At 33.3% G+C, this 18,873-nt stretch overlaps 1 protein-coding gene across 5 annotated transcripts in view; it reads left to right on the plus strand.

The window, feature by feature from the left end:
• Window positions 1-18,873, plus strand: part of CNOT2 (CCR4-NOT transcription complex subunit 2) — a 128,472-nt gene that overhangs the window by 76,721 nt on the left and 32,878 nt on the right. For 4 of the 5 annotated variants that reach the window (XM_066368551.1, XM_066368553.1, XM_066368550.1 and 1 more), the window contains 2 exons: window positions 4,940-5,062; window positions 17,428-17,494. In XM_066368551.1, coding sequence (XP_066224648.1) covers window positions 4,940-5,062; window positions 17,428-17,494 — 190 coding nt within the window. Of the gene's footprint in view, window positions 1-4,939; window positions 5,063-17,427; window positions 17,495-18,873 lie in introns of those variants that run through there. The other variant, XM_066368554.1, reaches the window with a different exon arrangement.

Consider the following 18,873-nt stretch of genomic DNA (forward strand, 5'->3'; position numbering starts at 1 on the left):
TTGGCTCTTGTCTGCTTTGCAGACAGCAGAGAATGTGTGTATGTGTATATAAAGTGCTTGCTGATAGCAAATGTGAAATTGAGAAGGGAAAATAAGCAGGGAGTTAAATTCTGTGTTCAGCAATAGGAGTTGTTGAACAGGAGTAAAATCTCCACTAGAAAAGAGTAAGAAAGCTTTTATTTCTTTTCTTCTGTAATTGCCATCCATCCCACCTGGATTAAGGTCCACTTTTCCAGTCTGAAATTAACATTATCTCAAGTTTGGAGTTTTGTGAATTCTTTTTCTGTGATTTTCCTGACTTACTGCATTTGTCTTTGAAATACTGTATTTACATTTTGAGATTGCCATACCTTAAGAATTTCTAGCTAGTCCAAGTTAAATAATGAACTACACACACACTTTCTGGTTAGTTCCTGAGGAGTCAGAGGAAAGATAAAATGTTTTGACTAAATGTTTTAGATATATGTTCCAGAAATTTTTAAGAAACATTGCTTTTGGTATTTACATATTTCTGTACTTTCTTGGTAAAATCTTAATTTTTATTTCTGCTTTGTTATAACATTTGGTATAAGAGTTGCAAGAGAAGGTGGTTAGTTAACAAAACAGATCTAAGTAAGCCCTTGATATATTTGCTTGAAAAAAGCAGACAGATTATACATAACAAAGATTCTAACAAGTTTTATATGCAGTGATGTAATATGAAATGATTTATTTTTAAATTAATTTTTCAAATTTTGTTTTGCCAAGTTGACTGGTTATAAATAGCATAACCAGTATATTTCAGAATAGTGTTGACATAGCTCTGAAGTTGATAAAAATTAATATTTATGTTCTTTTGATTTTTTACTTATTCTCTTCCAGGAAGTAATGTTACTCTTTTATATTTTTATCTATCCATTCATCTATTTATTAATGTCAGTTCTCCCTCAAAATATATTCTTTATCTATTTCTTTTTAAAATTTTTTAAATTACTTTTTAGAGAGAGAAACATAAATTTGTTGTTATACTTATTTATGCATTTATTGGTTCATTCTTTTAGGTTCCCTGGCTGGGAATCGAACCCAAAACTTTGGCATGTCATGATGACGCTCTAACCAACTGGGCTACTGGGGTCAGGGCTATCTAACCATTTCTAATCATGTCTACCACTGCCACAGCAGTCTGAACCACTATTATCTCTTAGCAGCCTGTTTCCCTGCTTCCATTCTTGTTCCCTTAATGTTCAGTCCTTACATAGTAACTCCAGTCATTTAAAAATGTACCTATGCCTGATCAAATCAATGGAGCTATTTTTAGCACCTGCATGGCCATGCTGAATGGAACCAATCAAGCCAGTGGCTGCAAGAGGGGAGGAGGGAGAGAAGGAGATGGATGCTTCTCCTGTGTTCTGACTCAGAATCAAACCTGGGATGTTCATAACCCAGGGCTGCCACTCTATCTTCTGAGCCACGTGGCAGAGCCAAATTATGATCATCTTAAACTACCCCAAAACCTTCTCTTGATGTCCCACTGTACATAGAATAAAATCCAGTATCCCTCAGGCCTGCCAGGCACAACATGATCTGTCCCTCTGCAGTATCTGTGACTTTATTTATTTCCTTTCATTTTCCACTAAGTTCATGCTGCTTGAGTCACAGCACTGAGGATCTTGCTGTTTTCTCTGTATTGAATGCTTTGCCTATAGATCATTGTGTAGTTGGTTGCCTTCTCTGCTTGATTATCTTTGCAGTTTCGTGCTGGCTATTTTAAAAAAACTTTCCTACTCCATTTTATTATTCTATATGGAATAATGGATAGGCCATTTAAAATTAAACTAGCCTCTATGAAAAACTTACTATGTTTTTTTTTTCTTTTCTCTTTTCTCCTTTCTCCTTTCCTTTCCTTTCCTTTCCTTCTCTTCTTTTTCTTTTTCTCTTTCCCTTTCTCCCTCCTTCCCTCTGTTCCTTCCTCTCTCCCTCCTTCCCTTTCTCCTTCCCTCCTTCCATACCATTCTCCCTCCCTTTTTCCCTCCTCCTCTTCTTTCCTCCTTCCTTCTTCCCTCTCTTCCTTTTCCCCTCCTCCCCTCTTCTTTCCCTTCCCTCCCCCTTTCTCTGTCTTTCTCTCCTTTCTTCCCTCTCTCCCTCCTTTTCTCTCTCTTTTCCTCCATCCCTCCATCAGAAAATTATTTCATCCCAGTACCCATCCCTGGACTGGGGCTTACATTTGGAGAAGAGAGTATTACTCTCTTAACTCTCTTTCTCTTTTGCATGAGTTGTGTAAGAATAATTAGTATTTTCACTGATGTGTGATTTCAGTGTTGATGCACATGAAACAAAACTGAATTTCTGTGTATTTGTGTTTTCTCTCTGGCACACAAATACATTGAGTCTCGAAAAATCTGTTGTTGATGGAAAAGGAACATTTCTGTTTTCCTTTGTCTGAGGACTTCATCTGTTTAGCTTTGCTTTCAAAACAGTAAAACCTTTGTATAATATTAGCATGAAATTTTTTATTCAGTACAACTAACTTCAGTTTTGGAATTCTAGGTATGTATAATTGGTTTTGAAGATAAGTGTTATGCAAAAATTGTCAAAGGAAGCATTTACTTTGTATCAATTTGAGTTAATTTATGGGTGTTAAATTTGATGACAGATACTCTGGTATCTCCTGGAATTTATTGAATTCTCTAAGTTTCATGTTACTTTTCTTAGGTATCCTTTCCTAGAAATAGAACTCAATAGTCATGGTCCTTTAAAGGGAATTAAATATATCCTTAACTTTTATAAAACAAGCATTTAAGGTTTTATATGCAGTGAGTCTTAATTTGTAGATTATAAAGTGCTTTAATTTCTGTTATTTTTCTGAAATTAAACTCACTATAAATACTTATTTTTTCTGCTAGTGACTACTTAGGGGTTGGTGGATAGGCATGTGGAATCCCAGTCCCTGAAATTACATTCAGAATTATAGAGGAGCTTTCTTTAGATTGACCAAGGGAATCTGCTGTCCAAAAAAGATTAAGTATGTTCTAACACAGGGGTCAGGGACCTTTTTGGCTGAGAGAGCCATGAACGGCACATATTTTAAAATGTAATTCCATTGGAGCCATACAACGACCCATGTACGTTACAGATTATTCAATAAAAATTTGGTGTCCCGGAGGACAGCTGTGATTGGCTCCAGCCACCCTCAACCCTGAACATGAGAGGTAGGAAATGAATGGATTGTAATACATGAGAATGTTTTATATTTTTAACATTTTTTTTTAATTAAAGATTTGTCTGTGAGCCAGGTGCAACCATCAAAAGAGCCACATCTGGCTTGTGAGCCATAGGTTCCTGACCCCTGTTTTAACAAATTAGTAGGCCCTTTAAAAATCTATTTCTGTATTTTACACTGAAAGATATTAGTAACCTAAAAACATACAGCAAAGCAGTGGTTAAGCTGTTTTTTACTATTGTCCATATTTAATTGAATGAGTTTTTCTCAGCTTTCAGCAGGAAGATTAGAGTTTTCTAGTTTCAACAGAGAACTTAAGACATAAAGCAGTGATTTGTGCTTTCAACAGACTTGCACATCAACTTGCTTTTAAAGTCTGCAACACATTTGTTCACCATATCTAGTAATAAGTAATGGTAACTACATTTTTTTCATTTTAAAATAAGAAGTAAAATAAATTGTTCATTTCTTATTTACAGTTGAAGAAAATACCCTTATTCATAATGACTAATATTAAGACATGTCAAATTTGATGTTTTTCCCCAAAATTTTTGTGGAAAGATGTGGTTATCAAGTATTCAGGTTTTTATAAATCCTATCGTGACATTTCAGTTTACACGTTGACCTTAAATAACTTCAATTGATAGCTTTGGAAACACTATGAAGGTTACACCTTAAAAAGATAAGTAAAAATCAGCACAGACTTAGTAATTATTCTGGTGTGGCCTCAAAATTACTAGTGTTGGATGTGTTTTTGTTTTTTGGGTTTTTTTTTTAACAGAGAGAGAGAGTCAGAGAGAGGGATAGACAGGGACAGACAGACAGGAATGGAGAGATGAGAAGCATCAATCATTAGTTTTTTTAGTTGTGCTTTGCGACACGTTAGTTCATTGATTGCTTTCTCATATGTGCCTTGACCACGGGCCTTCAGCATACCTAGTAACCCCTTGCTCGAGCCAGCGACCTTGGGTCCAAGCTGGTGAGCTTTTGCTCAAGCCAGATGAGCCTGCGCTCAAGCTGGCGACCTCGGGGTCTCAAACCGGGGTCCTTCCGCATCCCAGTCCAACGCTTGTCCACTGCGCCACCGCTGGGTCAGGCTAGTGTTGGATGTGTTTAAGACTTCAAAAGCAAAAGAGTAAGCAGATTATATAATGGGGATTATAAATTTACACTAGGATGATGAATGAAAAAATCACCTTACTAATATATGAGTGGGTACTGTAGCTTGATATAAAATTCCCAGTGTGACATTGTACAGTGACTCAGAAATTACTGTATCTTAATATGTAAACTTAGATTGTAAATGAAGATCATATGCTCTGGAAAACAGATAATAAGTAGATTTAGTGTTGATAGAGACCCTACTATTGAAGATGTATGTGAAGATTTTGAATAATTAAACCCAAATTTAATTTCAAAAATAATCTTTGTATGGGAAAATTATACTTGGGGTTAGCTCTATATTATTAAAAAAATGATTTTTTTTATTTTAAGTGTAATTATTGTATAAGACAGGCTTTACATTTGTCCTCTTACTTTTAAAAGGGCCTGAAGTAAACATTTAAGTACTATATTGTTATAATTAGATTTATGACTTTCTAATGTGTCCCAATAGCCCTTAGTTGATCTGTTTCTTCAACTTAGCAATATCCCCTTCATTTTCTGGTTCCACATTAGAGTAAGGTAAAGCTTGACATTTTCCAAAATATTATTCTTGGTAAAAGCAATATTTTTGTTTAGGTGACAAACAGCATGTTTGGTGCTTCAAGAAAGAAGTTTGTAGAGGGAGTCGACAGTGACTACCATGACGAAAATATGTACTACAGCCAGTCTTCTATGTTTCCACATCGGTCAGAAAAAGATGTAAGTTAATCAGTTACATTGTGTTTACTTAGTGGTGTATTCCTGTCTCTTTCTGGTTCCTAAAAAGCAATATATGAACTGCAGTGTACTGTCTTTGGTTGAATGACAATGTTAGGCACATTTCTAAGCCCTGGGATATAAAAATGATGTGCTTACATTCTAAAGGGAGATAAAATAAAATGTTCTTTGATTCTCAAGTTGGGATATGGTAATACTGTAGTAGGAAGTACTCAAAGACATGGGGTAAACATGATATAGCTTCTACATCATTGATTGTTTCTTTTTAATTTGTGTAATAACTTATTTTATATTAAAACACTCAGAATAGAAAGATGATTTGTACAGATTTAAAGACGTAGTGGCAGGCTTTAATGAACCTATACCTTTGCTTTATAATCTTCTGGCTATAATTCTAGGCCTCAGATAGAAACAGCATTTTTCCAATGTTCAGTTGAAGGGATGGTGTAATAAAAAATTTTGAAGAACTGTATTCAAAACATGGAAGATGATATAGAAATATGAATTAAGTGCTTTGGAAGGTTAGTAGTTTAATATTCCCATTTTAAATGAAAGTATTTAGGATGTAGCCAAGTCATAATTAGCCAGTTAATAAAATATTCTGAATGAATTCAGTTATTTTCAAATTCTGATAAGCTACTTTAAATTATATGTTGTAGAGTAAGTCTTTGCTTAATGTCATCATAAGTTCTTAGAAACTGCAACTTCAAGGAGAATACGTACAACAAAACCAATTTGACCATAGGCTGATATAAATAAGAGTTGAGCTCCTATGGCATATTTGGTCTCAAAAACCTCGTCAGACTTCTGAATAAAGACCCAAAACACCTCTAATATTAAACATTGAAATAAATGTGAACTATATATACATTTAAGAAAGATTAATAAAAAACAAGTTAGAGAATTATTTTCCAGCCTGTAAGTCAGTGTCACAAGTGGCCAGAGCTTATTCTGGCAACTCAAGGTGCAAGGTATGACCCAATCCTGGGCAGGATGCTTCCGCATGTTAGGGTGCCTTCATACACACATACACCTACACTCACTCAGACTGGAACAAATTAGACACTCACGTGAACCTAACATTAACATCGCTGGGACATGAGAGGAAACCAGAGTACCCAGAAAAAAAACCTGTGGACATGGGGAGAACTCCGTACAGCCAGTGGCCTCCCCTGGAAATTGATCCCCCACCACCACCACCGTTATAATGAAACAACAGTATATGAGGACCTGCTATATATTTAATCATATCAGTTGCCTTCTTGTACTTTGTACTTTTCCCCCCCTTTATAAACTAGCTCTTCCTAATTTTCCTATCTATGTAATAATCTACTCTAGTTATTAACCTAATAAGATTTTTTAATCGTGCTGAAACAGTTAAAAAAATTCTAAGAGATGTAACAAATGCTCTCATTTTTCATTAAAATTTATCATTAGTAAATCACTTGCTATGTCTTTTAGAATTTCATAAATTGGCTTAACTTAGTTTTAGTTAGGATTTCAGTGGGCTTTTAAAATCTCCCCTACTCTCACTTTGATGTTATTTCCCTTTATTTGTATTTGAAAATTGTATCATTTTAGCAACAAACTGTCCATTGCATTATCAGGGCTCTTTTCAAATTATATATGGTGGCTTTCTTTGTAATTAGTGTGCAATTTAATAGCTCATAGAATGTCATCTAATTAATTTTCTGATATATTACTTATCTAGCTATTTGCTATAAATTATAATGAAATTATTTTTTACATAAGTTGCTATGTTTAAGTATTGATCTTATAGTTAAAGAATTTGAAGTGTCTTTCTGGTAGCATCATTGCAGAAACTATAAAACTAATTTGTTTGTGTGTTACTGTGACTGTAGTGCAAGTTCAGTTTGATGGAAAAGTGGCAGTGGAATATTACCTATTGCTGGAAAGCATTTATTCTGATTTGGAAGATATGAAACATTCAAACTGAATCTGAAATAAAGTATTTAAAGATAATGAATGATAGAGATGTTTGTTTTCTAGAGAGCAAAAATACTGATCTCAGAGCTTTTCAGTCGAATTATTTATATTCACTCATATATAGGTTAGCATTCCAATCTAGTTGTTTGTCACAGAACTCATAATGATTTGATTCATAAAACTTTTTGATTAGTTAGCTAATTAAGAAGGTAATAACAAAGGAATTAAGAATTTGAGCTCCAGAGCAGTACAGGTATGTGTTGGGATCTTGGCTTTGTCTGTTAATCGGAACCTCTCCAAGCCTCAGTTTTCTCATCTGTAAAATGGGAATAATAATATATAGTAGTTACTTATAAATTTTTGCTGTTTCTGGCACTTTTTAAATAGTATCAGGGGTATTATACAAATTTTAGAATATATACATGGGGGAAGAAAAGTTATTCTTATGTTCACAGGAAAATTTTGATAAAATTTTAATTTTTATTTGAAAAATGTTATTCAGATCTCTGGGACATATTGACATATTTTCTGTTAGAAAGCTTGCAGGAATTTTTTACTTTCATCAGCACTCTTCGTGCCCTCTAGAAGAAGTCTTTGCCAATGGACAAAGAAGCTTACTGTTTTAATGTGCAGTAAAACATTGCTAAATCTATGCACATACACAAACACAAAGTGGTGTGTCTTTTCCATGCAGTTATTGGCCTTTTGTATTTCTTCCTTTGTGGGTTACCTTTTTTTGTGCCATTTTCTATTTCTCTGTTGAGATGATGTCTTGTTTATTTGTTGGTGTTTTCTATATATTAAGGTTAATAACATTGTCATTTGTTACAAGTACACTGCTCACAAAAATTAGAGGATCAGGGAATGTGCAGATACTCCATCCAGTACTTTTAGCTTTTTATGTAGCGCATTTTTACCAATGAAATAAAAGTTGGTTTTGTATCTCATTTGCATAATTGAACAACTTTCTTTGACTTGTCATTTGCTTTTCTGATGTTCTTGTTTAATAAAAAAAAATCAAATGCTTTTTTTATCACGTCATATTCATCTTGAAATATCCCATAATTTTTGTGAGCAGTATATTTTCACAGTATTTTGCTTTCAATTTAGTTTATTGTTTTTTAAAATATAAAATATTTATCTTTTTTATTGAATTTGACTCGTCTTTTTTCTGATTGTTTCTGTTTTGAGATGATACTTAGACTTTCCCAAACTACTTTTTTCTAGCACTTTTGTGCTTTATGCTTCACATATAACTTACGTTCATTAGAAATACATTTTGGTTTATGGTGTGAATTTTATGGTGCTAGAGAATTCCTCTCACCCCGAGTATCCAGTTGTCCCTACATCATATATAGTTATATCACCAGTCATAAAGTTTTTCCGTAAATGACCAGATAGTAAGTAAATATTTTAGATTTTTTATGCCAAGAAGCTAGCTAAGAGATATTAAGTAGAGTCATACCAGTGGTGACACAGTAGATAGAGCGTTGACCTGGGATGCTGAGGTTCTAGGTTCGAAACCCCAAGGTCGCCAGCTTGAGAGTGGGATAATAGACATGGTCTCATGGTCGCTTGCTTGTCAAGAGATAACGAGTTTGACTGGAGGCCCCTCCACCACTGTCAAGGCACATATAAGAAGTGATCAGTGAACAACTAAGGTGCCACAGCTACGAGTTGATGCTTCTCATCTCTCTTTTCCTGTTTGTCTTTTTTGCAATCGATAAATATACATATATCTATTATATATGATGTATCTATTATAAATATATATATGTATAAATAAAGTAGATATTTCTATAACTATTTAAAATATATTTAAAAAATTCTTGGCTCATGTACCCTACAGGTATAAGCAGTATGCTGGATTTGGCCTGCATTCAGTAATTTGTTCTCCCCTGGGTTAGACCATTCATTTATGGCTAATGGAAATTTCTTACTGTATTCTGATGTCTGATATATATAGTATTTTGGGGCTTATTACTAAACTCTTTTGTTCTGTTTATCATACTGATTCTTTGGCGAACTACAAAATAGTTATGGTTTATAGACAATTTTCACATCTTAGTCATGTAAGGTCTTTCCCATCCTTTTTAAAAATGTTTTTGCCTACTGTACATTTGTACTGATGTTTCTCTTCTTTCAGAACAGTGTCTTTTTTATTCCTGTTCTTCTTTATGTCTTTTAATAAGTAGAGTTTTATGGTGGTACTTTTCATTATATATATTTCTGATTGGTTTTTACTGATATATACAATAGTTCTTAGAACAGTTTGTGTATGTATTTATAACCAACTACTTTACAAAACCCTTTTATTAGTTTTTGTTGATTGGGGATGTGGGTTCTGGAAATCCTACCATAGGAGTTTTTATGTCAGGCACATGATGCTAGCTAGCTATGTGTCCTTGGGCAAGTTACTCAATGTCTGTGACTCTGTTTTCTCATCTATAAAATACAAATAATAGTATATGACTCATGAGTGGTTATGAGGATTGAATGAATAACTATGTAAAACACTTTTAGAAGACCAGATAGTATTACATAAATTTTGCTGTGATACATGAATAATAATATTATTATTCTGTTTGGTTCTCTTGGGTTTTTTAGGTTATACATATCATCTACAAATAATGATGTTTGTCCTTTATAAAACTTGAAAAGAAAAAAATTTTGAATACTAAAAAAATGACAGATAATTTTGTTATATTTTTCTCTCTGGAATATAATTTTAAAGTGTAACATAAGATAAAGGAAAATTGGCTATTGATTGAGGGAATCTTTAAGCCAATTATCAAAAATCAGAAAGCAAAAAAGAAAACCAACCAATTTCCTGACTTATCCTATTCATAGAGCATAAAATATAACTTTCATTATCATATACATGATTTTAGAAGTATATAAGAAACTGTTCTTTTTTTTTTGTTTTTTTTTTCTTTATTCATTTTTAGAGAGGAGAGAGAGAGGGAGAGAGAGAGAGAGACAGAGAGAGAGAAGGGGGGAGGAGCTGGAAGCATCAACTCCCATATGTGCCTTGACCAGGCAAGCCCAGGGTTTCGAACCGGCGACCTCAGCATTTCCAGGTCGATGTGTTATCCACTGCGCCACCACAGGTCAGGCAAGAAACTGTTCTTTATGTGATGGCGTGCTAGTTAAATTTCTAAGTAGTTCTTGAGGCCTGTTTCTGAGTTTCTCAAGACCTTTTATTTCAAGGTATGCCTAAATGGTATGTGTCTTTCTTATACAATGCCAAATTTGCTGTTTTGAAATATAAAAGTTTTTAAAGTATTACAGATATGTTACTTAAATATATACTTTCAAAGATTAAAATCATAGGCAGAAAATGAGCTTGATTTCTTTTTTTTTTTTTAATTAAAACTTTTTTTATGGAGACCTTATAAAAAATGAAAAGCATTCATATAAGACATGAAATAGATAACGCTTTGAGGGTAATAAAATCTAAGCAACTTAGAATTTCAAAAATATATATTTACGTTTTAATTGCTAACATATGCTTTCTAGTCTAATGAGTCTGTGCACTCACTTGATGATTCTTAAATGTTACCATTTTAGAAGACAAACTTGTAGGAACCTCTTTTCCCTTGTTTTAATATTTACTGTAAGGACATGAGATGTGACACCTATTCCTTATTTTAAAAACTTAAAACTTGTAAGACAGGTTATTTGTGTATCTTGACAAACAGCAACCATTTTGAACTCTTACCTACCTTACTTGTGCTAACCTACAGCAGTTAAAAGTAGTGTTTATTTCATTAAACTCTAGTATGAAATAAGGATACCATCTATCACCATAATTGTTGCCATCCTCATGATTAGTAACGATATTTGAGTACATACTGGAGTCATGCTGACTGTTCTCAGTGAATTCTTCCTATCTCAGGACCTTAGTTTAGCACTTTCATTTTTCAGATCTTCACATGGTTCTCTCCCTTTCTCTGTCTCCCCACATTCAGGTTGTCGGCTAAAATATCCGAGAAACCTCTCTCTGATCCCTCTTCCTAAGTAGCCTAGTATATACTATTCACGCTACTTCCACTCTTTCCTTCTAAATTCTTTCCTGTATTTTAACAATCATAGCACCTCTCTCTACCTGAAAGTGTACATGTCTATTAATTATTATCCTATCTACTTCACTAGAATTTAAGTTAAACAAGGGCAGTGACTTTGCCTATGTAGTTTCTGCTATCCTCTTAGAGTCTATAATAATAATCCATAGGACCTAGAAGAGTCTCATTGAGTCCTTGTTAAAGAAAGGGAAAGAAAGTTGATACTGAAAAATAACAGAATTAATATCATTTGCAGGAGATATGATTATTTACAAACAAATAAACCCCTCAAAAATCACCTTTAAAACTTTTACTAGAAAATATGAATGTATATAAATGTGTCATTTTTGTGTGAAAACAATAACCTGATAGTGTTAAATGTAAATAAATTAGACTAAAGAAATTGAAATTTTATGTCAAATCATTTGAAGGGAATGGAATGTTCTAAAAACCTCTTACATTTGTTGACATTCACATAATTTTTAAACAGTATTTTAAAGAAAAACCTATTTATCAAAGGGAGTTAAATGATATATTTCAAATTTTGATATTTCTATAAAAATTATTACTGTTATGTCAATAAAAATTCTAATAATTTATATTCAGAAAATACCTTTTTATTCCATTCCTATCACACTATCACACTAGCAAGGAGTTTGTTTTCCTTTTTAGCAGGAGAATAATTGTTGTGTAAGTGTAATTTATATAGTCTTTGTAAAAAATGTTTATCATTGCATATAAGAACCTTTAAAAATGTGAACTTTATTGAATTGGTCATATGCCTTTCTGTAAATTGTACTGTGATTCTAACCTAAAATTTAGAAAATATAAAGAGGTATATTTCCATATTTTTAAGTGAAGAATTTGAATGTTAAATGTTTAATAGGAGTCAGTTGCTATTTATAGTTAATTATTATTGACTATTATACTTTAAAATTTTTTTGGAAAATTTAATGTTTTTACTAAAATTACTTGAAAATACCTAATAAACTCATAATCTGTTGTTATTTCATTCATAAGGTATCAGATCCTATGACTTATTTTTCTGTTTATCCCCTTGTCCCTGTATATTTTTGGTCTTTTTGATGTATTGTTTATTCTTCTTTTGTGTGTGTGTGTGTGCCTGTTTGCTAGATATCATTCTGATTTCAGTGGCTTTTTTTTTAACCGTACTATTTTTAATTTTAAAATGTTCAGATTCTCTCTATATTTAGAACTTCCTTTTTCTTTGTTTCTTTTTCTGTTTGTAGATGTGATGTAGTGAAAGTCATTTCTTTGTTGTTTTTGTCCTGAAATAATTACACTCTAGATATAATATCACCATACTTTTCAGTGTACTGATTATACAGTGATTTTTAAAAACATTTAAAACTTATTTTATTTTTTAATTGCTTTGTGTTCAGAAAAGTTTCACTTAACAAAACTTTGTTATGGTTTGAAGTTGTTTCTTATGTTGAAAATAATTTGTTGACCAAACTCATTTTACTGTTTCTTGAAATAGGTTTTATAATTGAAAGTACATTTTTTGGAGAAAATTTCTCTATTTTATTTGAGAGAGGGGGAGGGCGGGACAGATAGGAAGGGAGAAAATGAGAAGCATCAACTCATAGTTGTGTCACCTTAAGTTGTTCATTGATTGCTTTCTCATATGTTCCTTGATGAGGCGAGGGGCAGGGGAGTGGAGGGTAGAGGAGTCTCCAGCTGAGCCAGTGATTCCAGCTCAAGCTCCAGACCCTACACTTAAGCTGGCAAACCTGCATGGTGGTCAGTATTGAGAAGCACAAGTGGTATAGGATAATTGATACTTTTTTTCTATATGGATTGCTGGCAGGAGCCAGATTTGCCTATTAATATGTTTTCAAATGTATAGTTTTCTAAACAAAATTTTTAGACTTCCTTTTTGTCATGTATTTCACAGTTAGGAATTTTAAGAAATTTCCAATTTGTTGATTTCATTATATTCTATATATTCAACAAGATATATAGGGGATTTTTGGGGGGGTAGAGAAATAACTTGAATCATATTACTAGTTCTAGTTGCTTTCTGGTTTTTCTTGTTGTTTGACTGCATTGTATAATATAGACTGAGAAATGAGGAAGGGTTTAACTATTAGATGGTTTTAGACTAGGAACACAGTAATATACTTGTTAGTTTCAGCATTCTACAGATTGTGTCACATTTGATCTTTTTCTACCATTTCTATTTATTTATTTATTTATTTATTTATTTTTTTTCATTTTTCTGAAGCTGGAAACAGGGAGAGACAGTCAGACAGACTCCCGCGTGCGCCCGACCAGGATCCACCCGGCACGCCCACCAGGGGCGATGCTCTGCCCACCAGGGGGCGATGCTCTGACCATCCTGGGCGTCGCCATGTTGCGACCAGAGCCACTCTAGCGCCTGGGGCAGAGGCCAAGGAGCCATCCCCAGCGCCCGGGCCATCTTTGCTCCAATGGAGCCTTGGCTGCGGGAGGGGAAGAGAGAGACAGAGAGGAAAGCGCGGCGGAGGGGTGGAGAAGCAAATGGGCGCTTCTCCTGTGTGCCCTGGCCGGGAATCGAACCCGGGTCCTCCGCACGCTAGACCGACGCTCTACCGCTGAGCCAACCGGCCAGGGCTTTCTACCATTTCTTATCGAAGAACACAAGTTCTTCTTATTTTACCTGAAATTTGTGATGAGAAACTTCTCTCTTTAGATTCTTAGGCAAAAAATAATATAAATTTAGGATATTATTCAAAAAATTTTCTGAAGGCTGAGGGCCTCTCTGACTGCTGTTATAATGATAGTCTTGCCTTGGGGAAAAGATGAGATTATTAGCAGTTACCGTTATCATTTATTGAGCACTTACTATAGGCCGTGTCTTACCTCCTTTAATCTTCAACTGTAGACAGGTAGGTAGTAGTATTTCTATCCTACAGGAAGGGAACAGAGACTCTGCTCTCCCATAGGTAAGTGGCAGTACCAGGATTAAACCCAGATTTTTTTCTGACACTAAAGCTGGACCCCTCTACTTATGTTGCATTCCTACTGTAGTATGTCTCTTGATCTAAAGTTCTATATTTTTCTAAGAAGTTTATATTAACATCCAGCAATTTAAAATGTATAAATTTTCTGTTTTTTTGTTAAATGTAGTAGTTGCCGTGCCAGGGTCTGTTTCGTATGCATTTTCTTTGTCCTCATAAATAGCATTTCATCCCATTCACATTCCTTCATTTTTTAAAATATTTTTAATACTGATATATTTCATAAAACATTATTTCAGACTTTAAAAATACATAGCATTAGGGATTGATTTTATAAGAAATTATATATTTGCATTTTTTTTTCTTTCTTTCTTTTTTTTTTCTGAAGTTGGAAATGGGGAGGCAGTCAGACTCCCGCATGCGCCCAACCGGGATCCACCTGGCACGCCCACCAGGGGGCAATGCTCTGCCCATCTGGGGCGTTGCTCTGTTGCAACCAGAGCCATTCTAGTGCCTGAGGCAGAGGCCACAGAGCCATCCTCAGCGCCTGGGCCAACTTTGCTCCAATGGAGCCTTGCTGGAGGGGAAGAGAGAGACAGAGAGGAAGGAGGGGGGAGGGGTGGAGAAGCAGATGGGCACTTCTCCTGTGTGCTCTGGCCAGGAATCAAACCCGGCACTCCTGCATGCCAGGCCGGCGCTCTACCACTGAGCCAACCAGCCAGGGCAAATATATTTGCATTTTTAACACATTTGGAGGTAGTCATTTTAACATCTATTTGTATAGCTAATTAAACTATTTTCAAATTTCTGTAAAGCAGTTTTCTAGCCTTCATATATTCACACATAGAGAAAATGATAATACTTAATGTCACTCTGTTAAATGGATCATTCTACTGCTCTTGCTCTCTAATTCTGGCCCAACAAACCATGCCATTTCCATCTTCATGCTGTGTTTCCCTCCTTGGCCTCCCAGTGAGGAGAGGGCTGATCCCTTGACTCACCTGATAATTTGCTTGTGGAAGTATAATCTTTGTGAGACTATAAACTAAAGTGTCTGTTCTTAGGAGTTATGTATTCATTAAAGTAAATGTCGTGGAAAAGTAAAATTTTTAAGTGGTCCATTCTAAAATGTTTACATTGACATCATTCTAAGTCATGCATTCATGTTGGGCAACTGCTTATATTTGAAGCCTTTGGAATCAACCTGACTCTTACTTTCATTTATAGCTTATAATGATAACAGAAAATCACAGCTCTTAACATTTCATATAAATCTTTTATCTTCTGTCGATAACTAAAGCTTCATAATGTATTATACATTTTCTTTGATTTTGTTCTTGCAACTTGGAAATTAACCTTTAATGTGCTTAAAAGATTTTCAATTTTGTGGTAACAGAACAGTTATACCTAAAAAAAGAACGTGATCAGGCATAAAATGTGTATTTTTTCAGTTTTTTTTAGATTGAATACCTTCTGGATTTGAGAAGGAATATTTATAAGGTTTGATGCTTATTTTTAAAGAAAATTTGTTACTATATTGATATATTGCTGTTTTAGAGTGGTATGTGACTCAGCTCTCCCTCAGAAGAGTGAGGTGTATCATTAATTTGAAACTACACTTGTATAAAAACTTGAATTTTAGAGCAATTAAAATAACTCAGAATTTTGACATAAAAATAGCATGAAATGTGTACTGTTAAAGCCTCTAGTATATAATGCTTTCTCCTCCTGGTTTTTCTGGTGTTGTCTGTGTCAGCCCAGTTCTTTACTGGAAACCAGAGTGACCTCTAATAGTTTTCTGTCTGGTCATTCTTCACCTACCTCCTTTACCCTGTACCTCAACCATTTCAGTAGAGCATCATATACTGTTGCTTCTACAACCAGAATGCCTTTTCTTTGTAGTCCCATTTTTGCTGTGAAAATTATTTTTCCAAAGCACAGTTTGATTATTTCATTTCTTTGTTTAATAGATTTTTTTTTCTTTATTGTTATAATTGGTAGCCATTTTTTATGCCATTTGAGAAGATCCTTTACATTTGACCCCAACATATTATTTTCCATCCTTCTATGCCTCAGTGTGCATAGGGGTGACCCTATTTCCTTTTTTTAATTACTCTATTATCTAATCACTAATGCTTTTTATTTTGTTTATATTCTAATGTTCACTAACTTTCATCACACCCTCACTGTGTAGTCTCAGCTTGGAAGACCACTCAACTGTATTCACATTAGGTGGTACCATTCTGCAAAGTATTTGTTACCTCACCCTTGTTTAGAATTCTTTTACTATGGTAATACTTTATATCATATTTTCTTTATAGTATTTGCCACACTGTACTTTAGAATATAGTTAGTTGTATAATTCATTTTCTTCTTTCACTAGTTTATAATCCATTTGATGATACAGCCCTTGTCTTTTTTTAATTAAGGTATTTTGATAGTTGCTAAGACAGGGAATACATAAGCATGCACTTACCTATACACGTTTTTATTTACTCAGTTTAAGTATCTACCACATATAGTGGTAGTCTGAGGAAATAACAATTGAATATAACATGTTTCATGAATATACTATGCCTTGAAAGAATTTATATTCTACTGGGGGGAAAAATGATGAAGCAGTAAACTGAAAGGCATTATATATAAGTGCCATGAAATTCACATCCCTCACCAACAGACAATATACATTTATATACCATGTCCATGTTGTTTTGGAAGTATTTTGACTTGTTCTTTGGTATTGTATCGTCTCCACTTACGTGGTTGTGTATATATTTGTTAGATTTTTTTTTAACCAATTTGATACACATCAATTGTTTGTATATACAAGTCATGAACTACTCTTACAAAATAAAAAACTTTATATTTAGGTATTTTTATTTTCAACTTTAATAAACTGAATTTAGAATTTAGCTTAATATATTCTCAAAGAATTAAAGAATTTCATTTATGAATTTAGATACTGACTTTGAGATACTGTTTATGTTTTTGTTAGCCTAGTTTATTTCCTGTTCTTTTTTAATTTTTAAAAAATTTTTATTTTTAATTTATAGTGTTGACATGGTTTCAAGTGTTCACTCAATATAGCACCCTCTACACATTGCATTGTTTTCTTTTAAAGTGACTTAATGATTCTGCTATACTTTTATTTAAAATAACTTGGGAAAAAACTTTTATAGTAATAAAAATTTATTTTGTTTGCACAGTTTGATTTCATTCAACTGTGAATTCATTATGTAATGTTTATGATTTTTCTGAAGATGGAGAAATATGGGTTTGACTCTTGTATTATGATGTATAGATTTGTAACATCTAAGTGCAATAATGTTCTGTGTACTTTCCTTATGCTCTAATATAATTAATTTGTTTCTAGATGCTGGCATCACCATCTACATCAGGTCAGCTGTCTCAGTTTGGGGCAAGTTTATACGGGCAACAAAGTAAGAATTTTGTATTTATTCTGGAATACTTTATTTAAAGAAAAAAAAAGTAACTACCAAATAAAGAACAACCAGTGCTGCCCTTGTGGGTTTGTTCTAGGGTTTAAAAAGAAAGATATTTAATTTTTAGTTTTTCTTATTTTACTTAATAGTAAAACTTCATTATTTTAGACCTTTTTAATCCAAAACTTGTTATTTGGATATAGGATATATTAAAACCTATTTAAACATCTTTTGTATCTGCATGTTCCTTTGCAGTAATTTCGAAGAAGAATTTGCTAAACAAATGAAAAATAGATACCCTCTGTTTTCAATTAGAGGAAGTTAAAGGGGTGTTTGTTTGTTTGGTCATTTGACTATGTTGTTTGAGGTTCTTGACCTTCTTAAAATGTGAGCCCATTTACTTATCAGTTTGTCAAATGTTCTCTTTGTTTAGCAAATATTTCTTCTTTTGCTTTAACTCAGTCTAGTTATAGAAATCTATGTTTTTGATTCAGTTTAATGCTTTATCCATATATAAAATTTTCTTTCTTTTTAAGTAATACTTTTCTAGCTCTTAGCACAGTGCCTGGCGCATAGTAAGCGCTCAATAAATGTAAGCTATTATCACATGAAATTTTTATAATTTAAGTTATAAAATCTCTATTTTTTAAAACTAATTTCTAAACTGTTATATATTAATAATATTTTATCATCTCTATTAGTAACAGATACTGTTGATCTTGTATCTCTGTTAATGGGAGGGTAGTGTTAAAAGGAATATAAGTACCCAGCATAGATTACAGAATAATAATAGACAGTCTGATGACTGAGTATCTTAACCAGATACTCAAATAAAAATCAGTTGTTTGATTTGAAATTCTTTCCCAGTATAATAAAAAGCAAAGTTTTCTTGGTTATCATACCACTTGACCCATCAAACTTCTTTTGAAGTTTAGTAGGGGGAAGAAAGTGTTTTTGTTAGAAATAGTTTACGTCTACTTTTTTCTCTTCTTCCTTTGTGGCTTTTTCTTTTTTGGAGGGGACTGTGAAACATAATTTTGTTAATGTAGAATTAGTAAATAAAATTAATAATTGCCTATAGATATTAGCAGTTTTCTTCTAAGTGAAGAGCAAATTTAAAAAGCTTTTTTATTACATTAGAAAAGGTGTTGCTTGTTTACCCACAAATGTTCATCCTGGTTGTTGGGAGAATATTGTTAGTAATTTCTTTCTTTTAGCTTGTATTAAATCTACTGCTTTCACCTTTAGGGTAACCTTTACCATGGAAATAGCTAGTTATTTTAAAGGTACTCTTATATTTGTAGAGTAACTGCAAAGAACTTAATTCTGTTTTATTTTTAAAGTCCACAGTTTATCACAGCAGTAAGGTAGATATG

The sequence above is a fragment of the Saccopteryx leptura genome, chromosome 2 (genome assembly GCF_036850995.1).
Source record: "Saccopteryx leptura isolate mSacLep1 chromosome 2, mSacLep1_pri_phased_curated, whole genome shotgun sequence".
Classification (NCBI taxonomy): Eukaryota; Metazoa; Chordata; class Mammalia; order Chiroptera; family Emballonuridae; genus Saccopteryx; species Saccopteryx leptura.